Source organism: Neopsephotus bourkii, unplaced genomic scaffold, assembly GCF_033783945.1.
Source record: "Neopsephotus bourkii isolate Nb327-2 ecotype Australia unplaced genomic scaffold, CSIRO-AGI_Nbou_v1 NB_1767, whole genome shotgun sequence".
Classification (NCBI taxonomy): Eukaryota; Metazoa; Chordata; class Aves; order Psittaciformes; family Psittacidae; genus Neopsephotus; species Neopsephotus bourkii.
Window position 1 is genome coordinate 1,324,054 of NW_026902241.1, and position 16,854 is coordinate 1,340,907.

Here is a 16,854-nt window from a genome sequence, read left to right on the forward strand (position 1 = left end):
GATTAAAATATCTGCCTAAAGTGAAAATTAATAATCTGTATGGCCCTGGTAGAAACATAGCAATTAAGTAGATAGACATACTAAAGAAATTGCAGACAAACCTGGAAGAAGTCGAGAGCAAGCCTGTTTGCTTTTAATTATACAGATGATTGCTAAACCACATCCCCAAACTGAGTTGACAACCTGGAAGGTACTTAGGTGAAGTTATCATAAGAAGTTCGTTCTTTTCAAAGATGCTTTATGCTCTTATCATATGCAGAAGTATTACTGCACCCATGGAGTAGCCCCATTCCTGGTACCAGTGAGCATAAATTGCCTTTACTGTCAGTAAATAATGGGAAGATCTTGTAATCAGTAAAGTTAATCAGGAGATTGACAGAGGTTAAAGAATGCATGCAAAGGGATCTCTCCTATGTCATGCTGGTTCATCCCTTGTACCTTCTCAGGTACTAATTATAACCCTGCACAAACTGATAGATAAATACCTGCCTGTTAGAGTCAAACACATAGAGAAATGCTTGACATGACACAGACATTATTATAGAAATGCTAAGGAATAAAAGCACCACAAATCTGAACCTGTTATGCAGGTGAGATGACCACCCACAGCATAGACAAGAAACCAACACCTCAAGCTGCCATGGACTGCAGGTCACTTAAAGCAGCTACAGAGTTGGGGTGAGAGTGGAGTAGAGGAAACCAAAGACAACTGTGGAGTAGTAGTAGAGTGTCACACACTGACATATAAATCTTGGGCAAACTCTTAAAAACCTTCTGTTAACAACTAAGGAAGAAGTCAGAAGTGGTAAGATAAATGTATTGTCTGGAGGTAGCAACAATGCAAAGGAGCAGAGAAATAGCAAGGTGGAAGCAATAACCTTGTCAACAGCACAGTGCTCTAGAGTCAAGGCTTTAAACTAACTGCTATTGATACAAATGCCAGCATGATGGGAAAGAGCTCACCCCTTGTACAGAGTAGACACTCTTCTCTCTTCCTTACACAAGCAAGCATTCATGCTAACTAGAGGACCAAAAGTATCAGGAGCTTGCTATGAGTTTAACAGAAGTAGCTTGTGGGAGGGAAGTAGAGATGCGTTAGCAATGGGTATGTGCCCAGTCTGACCGCTATCTGTTAAGTGTAAATATTCCTTTCGTACTACAGTCATGAACTTCATGGATTTTGCAATGTGAGCAGAGTGTGGTACCTGTACAATCCCCACCCCTGCCTCTCTTATTGGAAGCAGCTTGGTTTTGATCAAGCCTATTTACATACAGTGCTTGGATTAAATGTGTCTCACTGTTCAAACCCATCCAGAAAGACCCTAAGCCAGTTTCTGCCTCACGCCACCTTCCATTCCTATCCTTCTCAGTTTTACATGTTAACCAAATACCTTCTCCCTGCCACACTAATCTCTTGATATTGTTTATTATACTTTTATTTTTTTAGTGGTGACTGAGGAAAGGAGGGCTGGAATACACAGAGTTAGTCAGAAGTCAGTCAGTTAATGAGAAATCAGAATACCTCAGAAGTCAGTGAGACTAAAATCAATGTGGTTACCAAAAAACTGTTTCCAGAAGGAATTTGAAAATGTAAAATGCCTTGGAAGTACAGGATGCAAGTCTTCATTTTGCAGTGAAGAACGTCAATTCTGTCACTTCAAAGACTAGGGCCATTTCCAAAATGGTTTTAGAAAAGCTGTTCTCACACTAAAACAATTTTCCTAATACCTTCCTTCATTTTCAGCCTATAGCAGCACATGCACTATAAATGAAAGGTGTGTGCATTTATTTGATTAAATGCTGCTGTTTCTGTAGGTGAAAATTTGCCAGAATGGTATTATGTGCAGAAAAAAGTAGTTCAAGAACATTAGAGCTAGTATGATACTTGAATTGCACTTGCAAATCTTTTTACCCTAAGTTAGCTACAAATTCTTCTGCTGGCCCTATGATTTTTTCTTAATTTTTTGCTGAAATTTCTTCATAATCTGTGCAGTTCACGTAACCCCCAAATGACATCTGACTTTTTACACAGAGCACAGGGCTTTGAGCACAGGGAAACTTACTTAGAAATTACAGTGCTAATGCATGCAGTAAAGCTCTCTGTGTTCTCAGGAGTCTTCTTAGTGTTCTCTTTATGGGGAATGTCATGGACTTTAACCATTTCCTTTCCAGCAGTATGTATTTCCCCCCTGTGAGGAAAGTATCTTCTCAGCTTTCTAAAGTATGTCATGTTTCTAAGTCAGCTGCAGCTACGCTAGATGAGTGAGTAGATAGATGCAGTGTGAAATGGGGTTCTCACATGTTTTTCAAATGCATACCCATAAAAACAATACTCTTTAAAAAGATAAAAGGTTTCCTGATGAGTTTTACATTCTGCTTTTTATAAAATGTTCCTGAAGACTGTAGAGTGCTCTTAATCACAATTTTAGTAGAGCTCCTTAAAAACCACATGCAGGCATCTCAAACTTTTCAATAATGCATTACTGTCAGGCTTAATGTTTTGTTACTGAGCAGTAATGACTGATTCAGAAGTACAAATGCATATCTGCTTGATGATGTAGAGATTTAAGCAGGGCTTCCTCAGGATACGAAGTTCACCATAAAATAATAAAAAGAAATCTTAGACAGCCTTTATGAGCACAGAAGCTGTCTGTCAAAGTAATAAGAAGAATATTACTGTACACAAGGCGAGGATTTTATAATGTTCAGCCAAACTGCAATTTCAGTTTAAATGAATATTCACGTGGCAGTGTTCTATCCTAATAAAACGTTTAATGTCCGAACACTTTCTGCCAATTGTCCACAGAATTTCTTTTTCTTCTTGTTCCATCAAATGGATAGAAAGTCCACCTTATGGCTTGCTCTGAAAGACTTTAAAAAGAGTCAAACGTCTCCATAGAAGAAGACCTGACAAGAGAAAGATGTCTGTATGGTAGAGGTGTACATGACTTGAAACACTTCAGTGATTTGCAGTAACCAACAGAAGACCAAGATGTTTTGCTGTAGACACTCAAGTCTTCAGTTCTCCAAAAGTAAAACGTAGTAGGTGCAATAACCTGTTCTCTGAGCCAGTAAGTATTCAAACCCTGCAGTTTCAATAGTTACTACCAAAAGGTGGTCTGCCACTGATACAAGAAGAATGACAGAATGGAGGCCATGTGGTGTCTTGGGCACTTCAAGCTACTTAAGAGAAATAATATCCCTCCATGATTCTGCCACTTTGGTAATAGTATGGGACCGTCAAACTTAAAAGCATGGTTCACGCAGCTTGATGTGGGCAGCCAAGCTTTTAAAATTAAAAGCTATAATATATGCATACCCTTTATTGGCTGAACACAGAATCTGTTCACTGGCCTGTATGACACATCAACATGGGATAGTGTCATGGTTTAACCCCAGCCAGACAGCTTGTGCACTCACTCCCAGTGAGTGGTGCCAGGCTGGAAGCAATCGAGGCCCAAGTCCGTCCCCCCCCCCCTCCCCAGGAGCTCCCCCCCTTCCCCGCTCCCAGAGGGATGGGGAGGAGAATCTAAAGAATGCAACTCCCACGGGCTGAGATAAGAACAGTCCAGCAACCAATGTACAACACAAATCACCACCGCTACAACCACAACCAACAATGATAAGAGATAATAGCAAGGGAAAAGAGTACAATACCACCCACCAAACAACGAGTCTGACCCGGCAGACCCCCTGTCCTTCCGGGTAACTCTCAGTTACCTCCTGGGCATGACGTGCTGTGGTATGGAATACCTCTTTGGTCAGTTTGGGTCCGATGTCCTGTCTCTGCTTCCTCCCGGCTTCCCCTCCTCCCTGGCAGAGCATGAGGCTCACAAAGTCCTTGGCCAAGCCAAAACATCATTTTTATCAGCTCTGCTCCCAGGCCAAAAGTCAAAACACAGCACTGCACCAGCTACCAAGAAGGAGAAAAATGACTGCTACTGCTGAACCCAGGACAGATAGGTATGCAACATGAAGGTCTAGTTACAAATACAAATTCTGTTTTGATTCAGACTTTCTTACTGTTCACAAATTTTTAGAACTTGGGCATGATGCAAAATACAGTTTTTGAAGAACCCAAAAACCCAAATCTGTTAAAATTCAGAATTCAAATTTTGACATGATTGCTGTTAACCAGACTAGTTTTCAGAATTTGCCTTTTGCATTGATCTTTCTTTCCAAAACACTAAATCTTAAAAATGCAAGCATTTCAGACATTCCATGCTGCTTCAATTGATTGAAATTTTCCATGTAGGCTATATTTAAATCAGTTAAGGTGCAATTAATGTTCCATTGTTGCCAGTAGCTTCTAATTGTACTGTAATAGACTACAGATACATTTGAAATAAGTAAATGGAGCCTGAGGTAACTCAATTACTCTTTTTCTGGTAGACTTATTCTTCTCTATTACTTTACATGAATTTATTTGTGAAATACTGAATGGCTTTCAGAACTCAGTGGCAAAAGAGAGAACGTGCTCGTGTCAGGGTTCCTCTTGGGCAGAGTGACCAATATGAATTCTGTTGTTCTGCGAAGACTAAGTGGTCAGAAGTACTTAAAAGCCTGCCCATGTCTGTGCTGTTTTGATTTTGCTACTCACTCAGCATTGCAGGGGTTATATGGAAATCTTTATAGCTCAGAGACATCTGATAAAATCTCTCAATCTGTCTTCATTTAGATTGTGGTACCCTGAAGACACTCCTCTAGATGAATGAAGACAGCACAAATAAAAGTGTTACGTTAGGGCTATCTTCGCATTGCAAGAGCAGCACATGCATCTGTGAGATTATTTAATTGGCAGGTGCATCGGGGCTGTCTTGCACTGTTCTGGTATGCTAGTAAGTCTGTCCTTAAAATAACTGTGGCTTTAAAACAGATAGCATATCACAGGTCGTTAGAAGTAACATATTTATGACATGCTCTGAGGGTTTTTACTTAGTGTTTGGAGTTAAAAATATGTCTTATATACTAGAATTTCAATAAGGCACCTAACTCCTCTGAAAAAAATTGTATTTTAGGGGTATCACTGTCACTCTCCTATTGACTGCTTTAGAAGACTAAAACCCGAGACCATCAAAATCTGTAAAGATCACTCCAATTATGCCCAAACAACTCATTAAAAAATAAATCAAGGAAGTGTTCATGTAACTCTGTTATAAATGTTGAGATTTTCCAAATATGTAGAAAATCTAAAATGATAGTTGGAAGTCTTCAATCCACAGTACACAAAGCCATTCTTGGTGTACATTTATTTCTTACAACGAAGCCTGAATGGGGCTTAAATGGATAATGTTTAGCTTAATGCTTAGAGTTTGAAGGCTTTCAACATCCCTAAATTTAAAAACAACTCTTGTTAGGAAACCATGCACCAAGTGAATGCCAGTTAAGACAGCGAAAACATGAAGTATGGTTAAGAGATCAACAGTCACATCTAGGGCTGTTGCAAGGTTCGAATTTATGGAAGTTACACAGTTGAGGTTTTGCTCCTTTACGGGAAAAGTTACAGGAAGCAAAGCAATGCGGAAGAGCTGATATGATAGATCTTTCCCCCCCTGTAAAAAGTATTTTAAGGGCTAAGTTTCTTGCCCGCAGAGCAAAACCCCCTCAGTATCCTTAAGTCATTGGCTGCACCTTTCTGATGCAAGGTTATTGTTCTTGCCTGTTGCAGAAGTTAAAAAAAAAAGACAGATTTCTCTATCTAGTTCTGCTCCAGTTCTCTCCTGAAAGTTAAAGCCATTACATGTCCTACCTGCACAAAAACCAAAATGCCACTTCTCTGATGTGTAAACTGGTAGTGTGCGTTTGTCCACACCTTATAGGATGTCTCTCTTTCAAAACAGACATTAGAGAATGGCTCTAGAAGATACAGCAAAACAATTCTTAATTCCTAATGTAGTTTTTACAACTGTGTAGGGCATGAGCTTCCCCAGAGAATTGCCTCTCAATCCTGAGAGGGGGACAGAAATGTTTACAGGAAGGTAATGCGCAAGGGGGAGCTCCAAAATGAGCAGAGGGGGCTGGATGGAACAGTGCCAAGAGTCCAGACAGTTTGCAGGGCTTTAGGGGAGGGAGGGAGGATGGAGGGCAGGGAAGCTGGCTTATGCCTCATCAGGGGATAGGCATCAACAGAGCCACTGAAATGACTGAAATGATGCAGCCTATGTTTTGTTCTATATCCAACACCTTGGGAATTTCTGGGGAAAATGGTTTAAAACCTTAGCACAAGTCCTGCAAGAAGTGCAACTGTTCAGAAATTGCCTCCTTTTCAATTTCTAGAGGCACCCTGTGGAATTTGAAATTACTGTAGTCTGTATTCAACAGGTGTAACTGTAATAAAACAAATGATTCTTCCATCAGTTATTCCTTTTTGAGCTCTCTTCCCAAGGTACTGCTCTGTGCACTAGGGGATTTCTGTAATAATTACCCCTGAGTGCCCAGTGGAATAAGTGGTAATTACAGTGTCTAAATGTAGAAATAGATCCTCATGCCATTGGTTCCAAAACTGACAGGAAGCCTTACCCCAATTTTTCAAGGGTTTTTCAGTTTTCGTATTCCTCTAACACTGCAAGACTGAAGATACACACAGCATTGCACAGAATTCCTTGCTCTGCAGCTTACCTGAACTACCTGTCTTGTAACTTGTTTAATAAACAATTGCTGTACCCTAGGGTTCCTTTCCTCAGCTGCAGAATAGGGACAGCAGATGTTCTGCAAAATTAAATCCTTTGTGATTATGGAATTGCTCAGAGGGCCATCATACCTACCCACCCCCAAGAGAATGAGTCAGTCAAGCAAATGAGAATTCTATTCCTCTTTCCTATCAGCACGAATGGAAATTGTAACACTGTTAGTAAACCATGCCACCAAATGGAGACAAAGAGCCAAATGCAAAACTGTCAGGAGAAACGTATACCTGTGTTGTGATAGCATGAGGGATCATATAGAGTGGCAATGGGAAAAATTATTTTGCTGGACGGAAGCCCACCACCTGATATTTTTACCAAGGTAGAGGGTCTCAGGAATAATGACAGTGTTACAAAACTAAAACGGAGGATGAAATCTTGTAGACGATACGTGCAATTTATATGACTATCCTAGAAGGTCTGATCAATATCAGTTCACAATATTCTGCTCCTTCACGGTAATGAACTTTCACACTTAATTACAGAAAAATAATGTATCTCATCAGATTGACTTGCTGAATTAAAGATTCTAAATCTCTTTTTTGGGCCAACACACCAAATATAAACCTTCCATCTACAGTGCAGTCTCTAAATTTAGCCAAGAATTAAGATATTCCTGCTTCTGCATCCTGAATAATCTAATAGAATCAATTATGGTTTTGCGTAGATGGCATCTGGTATTAACAAATACAACACAAAACATGAAATCCAACCAAAATAAGCATGAAACTAAAGTTTCCACCCATCCTACTTCATCCTCAGTAAACATATTATTGTTTTGCATCATGGGGTGGATTTTTCATGTTTCTTACAGATTTCAGCTTAGAAGCTCTCCAAGAGAGTGTAACACAAGCAGAAGAAAGGGGCTTTTTCTTCTTTCAAATACAACCTAAATAGATATAACTGTACCTGCAATCAAGGACTCTTCCAAATGCTGCACAGTCAGGAAGGGTACGGGTTATGTCCCTCACTGAACTCCAGACCAGAGTCAGAGCATAGCAAAGCAAAAGTCCCATTCTAAGGACTGGCTAGCCTGTGGCCTCTGAGCAGCCTTGGAGGAGACAATGCACCCTGAAATGTTCTACAGTGGACACATGTTTCTCTCAACCCCTACTGCTATGGTGTACAGCCAGACTTGCAGATCTCTGAAACAGGTGTTTGTTTTTTCTTTCCCCTCTGGGTTAATTTTAAATCACATGTACTCTTTTATCCAGTTCAAGTACCTGCACAAATGCTGTTGCCAGCACAGTCACTCATTCCCTCAACTGGGACAGCTCAGTTGAGGGAATGTGTGACTGTGAGCTTTTGCAGGAGAAAGGGAGAGAGACATTTATTCCAGTGGCAGCAGCAGCTTGTGCTGAGTTACAATTATTGTGAAACTACAGCAAAGCCACAAACTCTCATCATTGTGTCTGAACGGATTAGTGCAACAGATTCTAGCCATAGTACATTTTACATATGTATCTAAACTTAGGTAAGAATACATGACTTTAGGTTCATAGGTGGAATACCTGGGGTGTTTTCATTCCAAGATTACAACCCTACAAATACCTAAATATGGGTAATTTCAGTGGTTTTTGAAACTAATACGTTCTGTGGGTTTATACAAATGTTTCTAGAATGTCTGTTTTGCTTACAAGAAACAAATGTTCCCTGTGAAAATATCTGGCTTTAATACCTTTAACCATAGCTACTGTAATTGCTGAAGCAAGTATTTGATCACAGCATGACACAGCCATCTATGAAATAATTTAACTTCACCACGTGCAGTCAGCAGAAGTTCAGCACTGTAGTTTGGAGGAAGTGACTCCACGCTATACTTCACTGTCTGAGCTACGTATTATGCTGCAACACTTTCTCTTTCCCATTTATCATAAAAATAGGGGCAGATTTTCAATCATGTCAAAGTATCCCTTGCTAAAAACACGTTCACATTTGCTAAAAAATATATATATATATTTTTGTGGTATTTTTAGTATGTCATTTTAATCTTCATGAGTTCAGCAACGATAAGCCATATGAAGTAATATCGATATCATAAGCAGATGCCCTCACCACAGGTAGTTAAAAGGTTCTTCATTGTTTAACCAGACACTTCAGAAATTATTTGATTCTACTCAGTGACAGTGTAAATGGAAGTTAGCTATGCAAGAAGATGAAATAACCACCAACCTGGGTTTTAACTATGCAAGAAGATGAAATAGCCACCAACCTGAGTTTTGCAGCATGAGCTGAGTTCTGAAGCTTAGTATCCTTGCTACATGTTGTTGTGTGCAGACTGGCTATAACGATACTGTTACAGCAGAAGAACTTCAGGAGTTTTAGCAACCATGTAAATGCAAACTCTCACAGCTGCTGCTTGAATACACGTAGATGGATCAGCGCATCTCTGGGTTGTCTGTGCATGATGTATCCATGTGGCAGATCAACCAGAGCCTGCCTTTCCTCAGCACTCCTGGCTGCAGCAGGATGCCCTGAGGGTATGAACCATGGCGCATGCTGCTCACACCCGGCCATCTTCTACCTGCTTCTGTTTTAACCTGGACTTCTCCCCACAGTAATCTGTACTTTTTCAAAGGCAAAATTTATTCTAATTTATATATGGATGTAATAGCCGTTAGGCTGGGAAACGTGTCGCACAAAGATGCAAACCATTAGAAGAATCCTGACATCTAAACCTTCCTAATATAGCAATGGATAGTTTTGAAAACTGAGCAATGCATAGAATATTACTTCCAGCTGCATATTGCAAGTCACTGGAAAGAAAAATATCTTGGCCTAATAAAAACTAGGAAAGGCTGGCAATGACCATAGAAAATCTTCTGGGACCAAAATAGTCCCAGAGTTGGAAAAGTATTTTTGAAATATGTATTTATTATTCATTTTATTTATGGAGAATAGCTCCTAAGTAGCAAACTTCCCAGTTATAACACTTACAGTAATCTTTACTTTAAACAGACAACTACTAGTTCCTGTGATATATCACTTATATCAATTTCATTGGTCCAGCATTGACCAGAGGAGTCATAAAGTGAAAAAAGATCAGTTTCCAGCTCATGTTTAAAGTGAAGAACCATCCCACTGTATTTTTAGTACAATGGAAAGAGTTGTGATAGTCCTGTGGTAAGGAACAACTCAGTCTCTACCAAGTGCTACACAAGCTGTGTAGTTTGCTGTTCAGAAGGGTAATAAACAGTCCTTTTATTCCAGCCAAAGGGATAAGAATAGACATGATTCAATGGCACATTTTAGTGTGTCACTAAAATGTGATCTTCTGCAAACTGCTTTTAACACAATAGGACTGTTACTTGACCAGCATATTTGATGGTCACGTGCTTTTGTTGCCATGGGCTGTGAGAATCAGTAGAATCAGAATTGCTGTAGAAATGTGAATGTACTTTTATGACTGTCTGTAGTAATTCTGTACATCTCTTATGTCTGTGTTCTTATAGCCACTTGGGCACTGAAGTAGCTGAAATGAGAAAGAGGCAGCAGTCACAAAATGAAGGAACATCAGCTGTGTCTCAAGCACCTGGAAACCAAAGGCCCAACAACACATGTTGCTTTTGTTGGTGCTGTTGCTGCAGCTGTTCATGGTATGTTCTGTAGTCTATTTGGTTCCATATCCACTACAGGTAAACGATGAGAATGGAAAGTGCCAAGCACTGGAAATATGCAAATGTGTGGGAGAGGATTTCTGTCAAGCGGCACAGTTTAACATTTCGCTTGAGAATTTGATTAAACAGTTCCCTGATTTGGTTGGACATGTTGTGAGGGGGAAGAGGAGAGAGTAGTAAATTCCAGCTATATTTACCATACTGAAACCGTAACTAAATGAGGAAATCTCAGTTGTAAAACTAGCATGTGTGAATGATAGACTTGATACTGAATGCTTTATAATTTGCATTCAGAACATTATTTTTTCCTGCTTGTAGTTTTGATATTGCAGTTCTCTACATTCAGGAGCGTAAAAGGGAGATAGATAGTCATAAATGAGGATATAGAATATGTGGTAACCTGTTTTTCTACTTAGTTGTCAAATAACATATATACTGTAAATCTGAAAACACAAGCCTCACATTCCACTTTATCTTTTAATTGGTGTGGCGTAACGTTAGTGGAAAAAAGGTTCAAAAATTGTCATTGCTTGTCTCTTCCTAAACAAAGAGTTCACCTGAAAATTTAAAGAATTAAAGCCAGTTTCAGAAATACGTTTAAATTCTCAGTGTCTTGAGATGCACCAGGTCTTTATTGTTGTAATGAACACAGTGTTGAAATACACAGTAACATGCAATACTATTTGGAGCCTGTGCATCCTGTTACATACATAGTTCAGTCTTTTGGGAGTGACTATTCCTCTGTGTATCTGTGTTATTTTCACTTGAATTTGCCATCTGGCACTAATCTAGAACCTGAGGCTATTTGCCCTCAATGTATTTTAAAATACATACCAGCATGTATGCACCAGGCATCAAATGAGACAGCTTTTTCCAAGATGCCACATCCTGGAGGCAGTACCAGGGCGAACCTCCCTTGGCTGTTACTTGTGGTTTCACCTGGAGGCAGAAGATATTTGGAGCAAGGATGAGTGAGAGCTCATTCTTTTCTGAAGCTACTTTGCAGTGTGTTCAATCCATACAGCAAAGAGTTGGAAGTGTATTAAATGAGAAGAGAAGGAAAGATGTTTTGCCACTGTTATCTCTGCTTTTGTGACAAGGGCACAATGCAAGATTAGCTATACTTACAGAGCAGAGGTTCATTTAGCTCAGTACCCTGTTTCAGAAAGTGACCCGTAGTGGATGCCACAAAGAAAGGTTCAGAAAAGTGGACATACACCTCCTCAGCCTACCCACAGTAAAACTCCTCACAACTTCTGGCAACCTGCAACTTAGGGACTTCTTGGCCCAGAGCTTATTTCTGTGTGTTTTATAGCCCTTGATGGAATTTTCTTTCATTAATTTGTCAAACCACTTTCTGAAGCGAGTTCCTGAGCTCATCTAAACTTTTGGCATCCCAAGTTTCCTGTAGCAATAAATTCTACAAGAGATCTGTGAGCTCTGTAAACTACTGCTCCCTTTTATTTGTTTTAACTTACTAGATGTTGATTTAATTTGATGCTTCCTTGTTCTTACAACTGTGAAGAACAGTGAGTAATTGTTGCAAAGATGATGATGATTTCACAGAGCTCTCCCAAATCCCCTTTCAGCTGTCTTCTCTTCCATAGTCTTCTCTATTTTAATATAGAAAATGCCCCAGACCATGGTTTATGCTTATGTCTCTTCTGTCTATCCACCTACCTTGTGTCTTTTTATGTACCTCTTCTATTCTGTTATCTCCTGTCTGAGATGTGTGACTAGATCTTTTGCAGTAGTCAAGACATAGGTGTACCATTTTTTGTGTTTGTTTTTTCATTATTAATTCCTAGGTTTCTTCTTGCTTTTTAACAGCCTCTGAGTTTGTTTTCATAGGATTATCCACCATGACTACAATATTTCTTTACTGAATGGAAATAAAGCCCATCACTGTGCATGTACAGCTAGAATTGGCTTTGCCTTTCATACTGGAACATGAACGGCCATAAAAGTAACAGCCTAACTTCTAAAACTTAGAGACAGCTGATTTTATTTTTTAAGCAATATAGCTATAGATCAAGAAGTCTTATTTGACAACTATATTTTGAAGCTTTCATAAGCTTTGTGACTCTTGGAGACCCCACTGTCCTTATATTAAGTGCCATTGTATATCTGAACAGCTTATGTATCTAAATTAGAGCAATTATTGATTTAGTAATTGGTTTTGCTATTAATACTTTGACTTTCAGGGGTCTTTGGGGGTTGAGGGCTTTGTTTTGGTGAAGCAGATTAGACTGAGCATGGAGAAATCCTGTCAATTTGAACTAGTTTTCAGGGTTAAGTCAAAGAAGGGTTAAAGGGGATAGTGACATTGCTTGTGTTTTTTCAAATGAATGCATGATGTACTAAGTCTTTTCAAGCGCTGTCTTCCGTGATTCCATGGTGGAAACTCCATGAGAGGAGAGATGGGACAAAACTTTGAAAAAGATGAAGTGTTTCAGAATCTCAGTTAAAATGAAGTCATTTGTTCTGAGGCCAGATTTGTTTGGTAAATTTGAGCTGTCCAGGTAGAGTACAGATTACTGGTCTTGCCTCAGTTATGTACCCTTAAAAACCCCACAAAAATTGTTTTGAAAAAAATATGTAACTTACTTAGTCACTCATTATATAGGGGATTCTAGGTATGTAATGCTCTAGGGTAGTTCTCTATAACAGGAAAGCCTAATTAATAATCCTAACAGGTTCTCTGGACCAAATGCAGTTACAGGCTTTCCCTAGTTCCACAGGTCTTTGTATCTGAGTAACATGAATTTCTCAAGAGATACCTGTCTGGAAATGTGTCTGGATTCATTAATAGTGATGAAAATACTTTAGCTGTCAATATCAAGATTAGGAGACTTTTCTTTTGTTTTCCCCCAGCCTGTGTGACGCAGGGCAGCTCTTACATCACAAATCTCTTAGTGCCTCAACTTCCTCACCATTCATAGAAATGAAATGGGGCGGCTTTTAATACGAAGCTTTCACTTTCATCTATTTGAAGAGTTGGTTCAATAGTTCATATATCCAAACAAATCATTAGAATTCTAAAAATATCTTTTGTGAATCATGTGATGTTTGTTTTCTTCTGTTCCATCCTGTGTTGCAATCAGAATATGCATTAAGTCTTCTGTTTGCATAACATTATAGGCAAATACACCTTTGTTTGGGGAAATAATACCTTGCCTAATAGAGACTTGTTAACAGAAAAAAGTTAGATTAAAAAATTATTCAATACATCTTCTTACAAGCATTTTTTACCCCTAATAATTGCCTCTTAAGGGTAACAAATATTTGGAGTGCTTCTCCATTGCTGTGGGATAGCCCTGGTAGGCAGCTCAGCCCCTTGCAGCTGCTTGCTCACTCCTGCCCTGTGGGATGGGAAGAGAATCAGAAGGATGAAAGTGATAAAACTCATAGGTTGAGACACAGACAATTTAACAGGTAAAGCAAAGCTGTGTGCACAAGTGAAAACCAAGGAATTCATTCACTGCTTCCCGTTGTCAGGCAAGTGTTCAGCAGGGATCCATCATGAGTAATGGTTACTTGGGAAGACAGATGATACAGTGAACCTCCTTCCTTCCTCCTTCTTCCCCAGCTTCTATTGCTAAGCACGATGTCATATGGTGTAAACTATCCCTTTGGTCAGTTGGGGTCAGCTGTCCTGGCTGCATACCCTCCCAGCCTCTTGAGCGCACCCACCCTGCTTGCTGGCAGGGCACAGTGAGAAACAGAGAAATCACTGATACTGTGCAAACGCTGTTCAGCAACAGCTGAAACATTCGTGTGTTATCAACACTGTTTTGGTCATAAATCCAAAACACAGCACCATATGGGCTGCTATGAAAAAAATTAACTCCATCGCGACCAGATCTGGTATCTCTAGTAGCAGTGGAAATTATCAGGACAGTAAATTGCTTAGTTCACCAGGGCAAAGCAGGGCTGATTACCCAGGTTTGCTCAGATTGGAAAAGGTGGAGATAAATAGGCTCCTTAACTTGGCCATTTTATTGTAATAGGTATGGTCAGGATGTTGCCAAACTAGCTTAAGCCTTGAACTGGTGCCTGACCATCAGTAATGAAGGAAGCAGTCCTCCTTAATGGAGAAAATAAAGTGCTTCTAAAGTTCACAATAGGAAAAGCTTGTCCACTTACTGCAGAGGCAGATGATATAACCCTCTGGAGATCTTCTATAGGACCTTCCTCTCTCTATTGACCAGATACAAACCTTAGGCACTTAACTTCAGGAAGACTGCCTCATTAAAGCACCTCACAGAGAAGTACCAGTCAGTCAGGTACCTACGGTGCTGCACTGAATCTCACCGTGTTTTAAACTCCCACAAAATACCATTCCCACAGAGGACAGAAGAAAGAGCTTCCTTTCTGGCTGTCATTTCTATGATTCAGGTAGCCCGAGGGTTGCAACATTTGTAGTAAAACTGCTAACATGACAGTCTATAATTTCCTCAATTAGACTATGTCCAGAGAAAGTATTTAGTGCTATGGCCTTACAGTTTTGAGCTCAGCTTGGCAAGGTAAGAGTAGACACCTGCTATTTCCCCTCCCCAACCTTATTAGCAATCCATTACTCCAGCTTCCTGAGCAGACATGAAGTTAGTCGTTCTCTTGCAAACACTTGTAAATCACATTCTTCAAAAAGCCTCTCAAGCACAGGGAGGTTAGCTATTCTGCCAATTTTATTTTGCTCTTGTCTCCCACCCAGAGCAGGAGTCATATATTTTTATCCTCTCTTCCTTTCATAAGGTGCTCAGTGAGTTTTAAAGCTGTGGGACAACTTATGCCTGATAATCCCTCTCCTTTTACCGTACACAGAAGGCTCAGAAGACAACTAACGTCTGCCCTGCAAGACATTTTGCAGTACAGGAGTCTGGGGAGCATGGGGATAAGTGAAGATGATCACACCACTTCACTTGGTTCTGTAGCTCAGTTCAAGCATGTGAGCTGGAAGGCCTTTACCTTTACTGCTGAAGTCTCCTGTGGAAGAGGGAAAGGGACTCATGGCCGGCAGATCTGAGCTGTGCCCTGTACAAAAGCCATGCCTGCCATTTGATTTCTTGTGAGACTTCCATAACTAGTTTTCCACAACCAAGAGATGCTAGGGAAGATGGAATATTTGCCAGCCTGGCAGTAAACGAGAGTTGCTTTTTGCAGGAAGCAAATCTCCTCCAGTTCTTATAACTTGCCTATGATGGCTGTGAGTTATGGCTGTGAGTCTGAAACTTCTTCCTGGTAACCATGTTACACAAATATTTTTCTTTAATAAAGAGAATATTTTCCTTGCATGGGTTTAGCAGTTGTCTTGGGCCTATACGAAGATATTTCTGACACTTGTGCCATGGATATGAGATGACAGATAAAGTTCTAAGGACAATTTTAAATTAGATTAATATTTTTTCTCTATGGAATTCAACATTTTCCTCCTCCTAACAGATAGTGTCTATGGGACTCTAAATGAGAAAAAAAAGAACAAGCCAATTATTTCTGTTGCAGTTCCCACCGCTCTAGTACTTTGAGATGAATTTTTTTTTTTCTGGCATACTCAGTTTGCTATGAAAAAATATGTTTAAGCTTTGCATGACTCTACACAAGATAATCTCTGGGAGTCATAGTCATGGCTGTGTTCTCTTATTTAACTATGATAGAAAGGTTGGAGGAGAGGGAAGGAAAGGAAGGATGAAAAAAATAATAATAATAAATGAATGCAAAAAATCATAACCACGATCTGAAATATATGGAAAATCAAATCCTTATCATCCCCGTAGAATCATAGAATCAGCTAGGTTGGGAAAGACATTTAAGATCATCAGTTCCAGCCATTACCCCAGGACTGCCAAGACCACCACTCAACCCATGTCACTGAGGGCCTCATCTACACAGAGTTTAAATGCTTCCAAGGATGGTGATTCCACCACTTCCCTGGGCAGCCTGGTCCAATGCCTGAGCACCCTCTCTGTGAAGAAATTTTTCCTAATAACTAGCCTAAACCTCCCCTGGCCTTCAGTAAAGTTTCCCAGTGAATTCTGCCACCCAGCATCCAAAACAGGCCAAAGTCAGCTCTCCAGAAGTCTAAGGTGGAGGTTTTGCTGACCTTCCTGACTTCTCCAAGGACTGAATGTTCAATCACTTCGTGATTTCTTTGCCCAAGACAGCTTCCAACCATCACATCGCCCATCAGTCCTCTGTTTGCGAGCAGCAAATCTAGCCAGGCATCTTCCCTAGTTGGTTCACTAACGAGCTGGGTTAGGAAGCTACCTTCCAGACCCTCCAAGAACCTCCTGGATTGTTTCTTCTCTGCTGTATTGTACTTCCAGCAGACATCTGATAGGTTGAAGTCTCCCGCGAGAACAAGGGCTAGCATTTCCCATCTCTGTCTGTAGTGGAACTTTTATACTATGGGCAGACAAGAGGTGGGCCGGTACAAAAATGCTTACCTGGGCTCCCGGATTTTGTTAAAGCTTTTGGCAAGGAAAAAAATCTTTGAAACCAAACGCACATTCTGAAAAATAGTTTTGGCCTTCAATTTTATTTTATTTCACTAACCT

The 16,854-nt window shown here is 40.0% G+C and overlaps 1 protein-coding gene across 3 annotated transcripts in view; it reads left to right on the plus strand.

Moving 5' to 3' along the window:
- RGS17 (regulator of G protein signaling 17) overlaps positions 1 to 16,854 on the plus strand; it is a 76,288-nt gene that overhangs the window by 33,513 nt on the left and 25,921 nt on the right. For all 3 annotated transcript variants that reach the window (XM_061378786.1, XM_061378784.1, XM_061378785.1), the window contains exon 2: positions 10,136 to 10,279. In XM_061378786.1, the coding sequence (XP_061234770.1) occupies positions 10,161 to 10,279 (119 nt within the window). In that variant the 5' untranslated portion in view covers positions 10,136 to 10,160. The remainder of the gene's footprint in view (positions 1 to 10,135; positions 10,280 to 16,854) is intronic.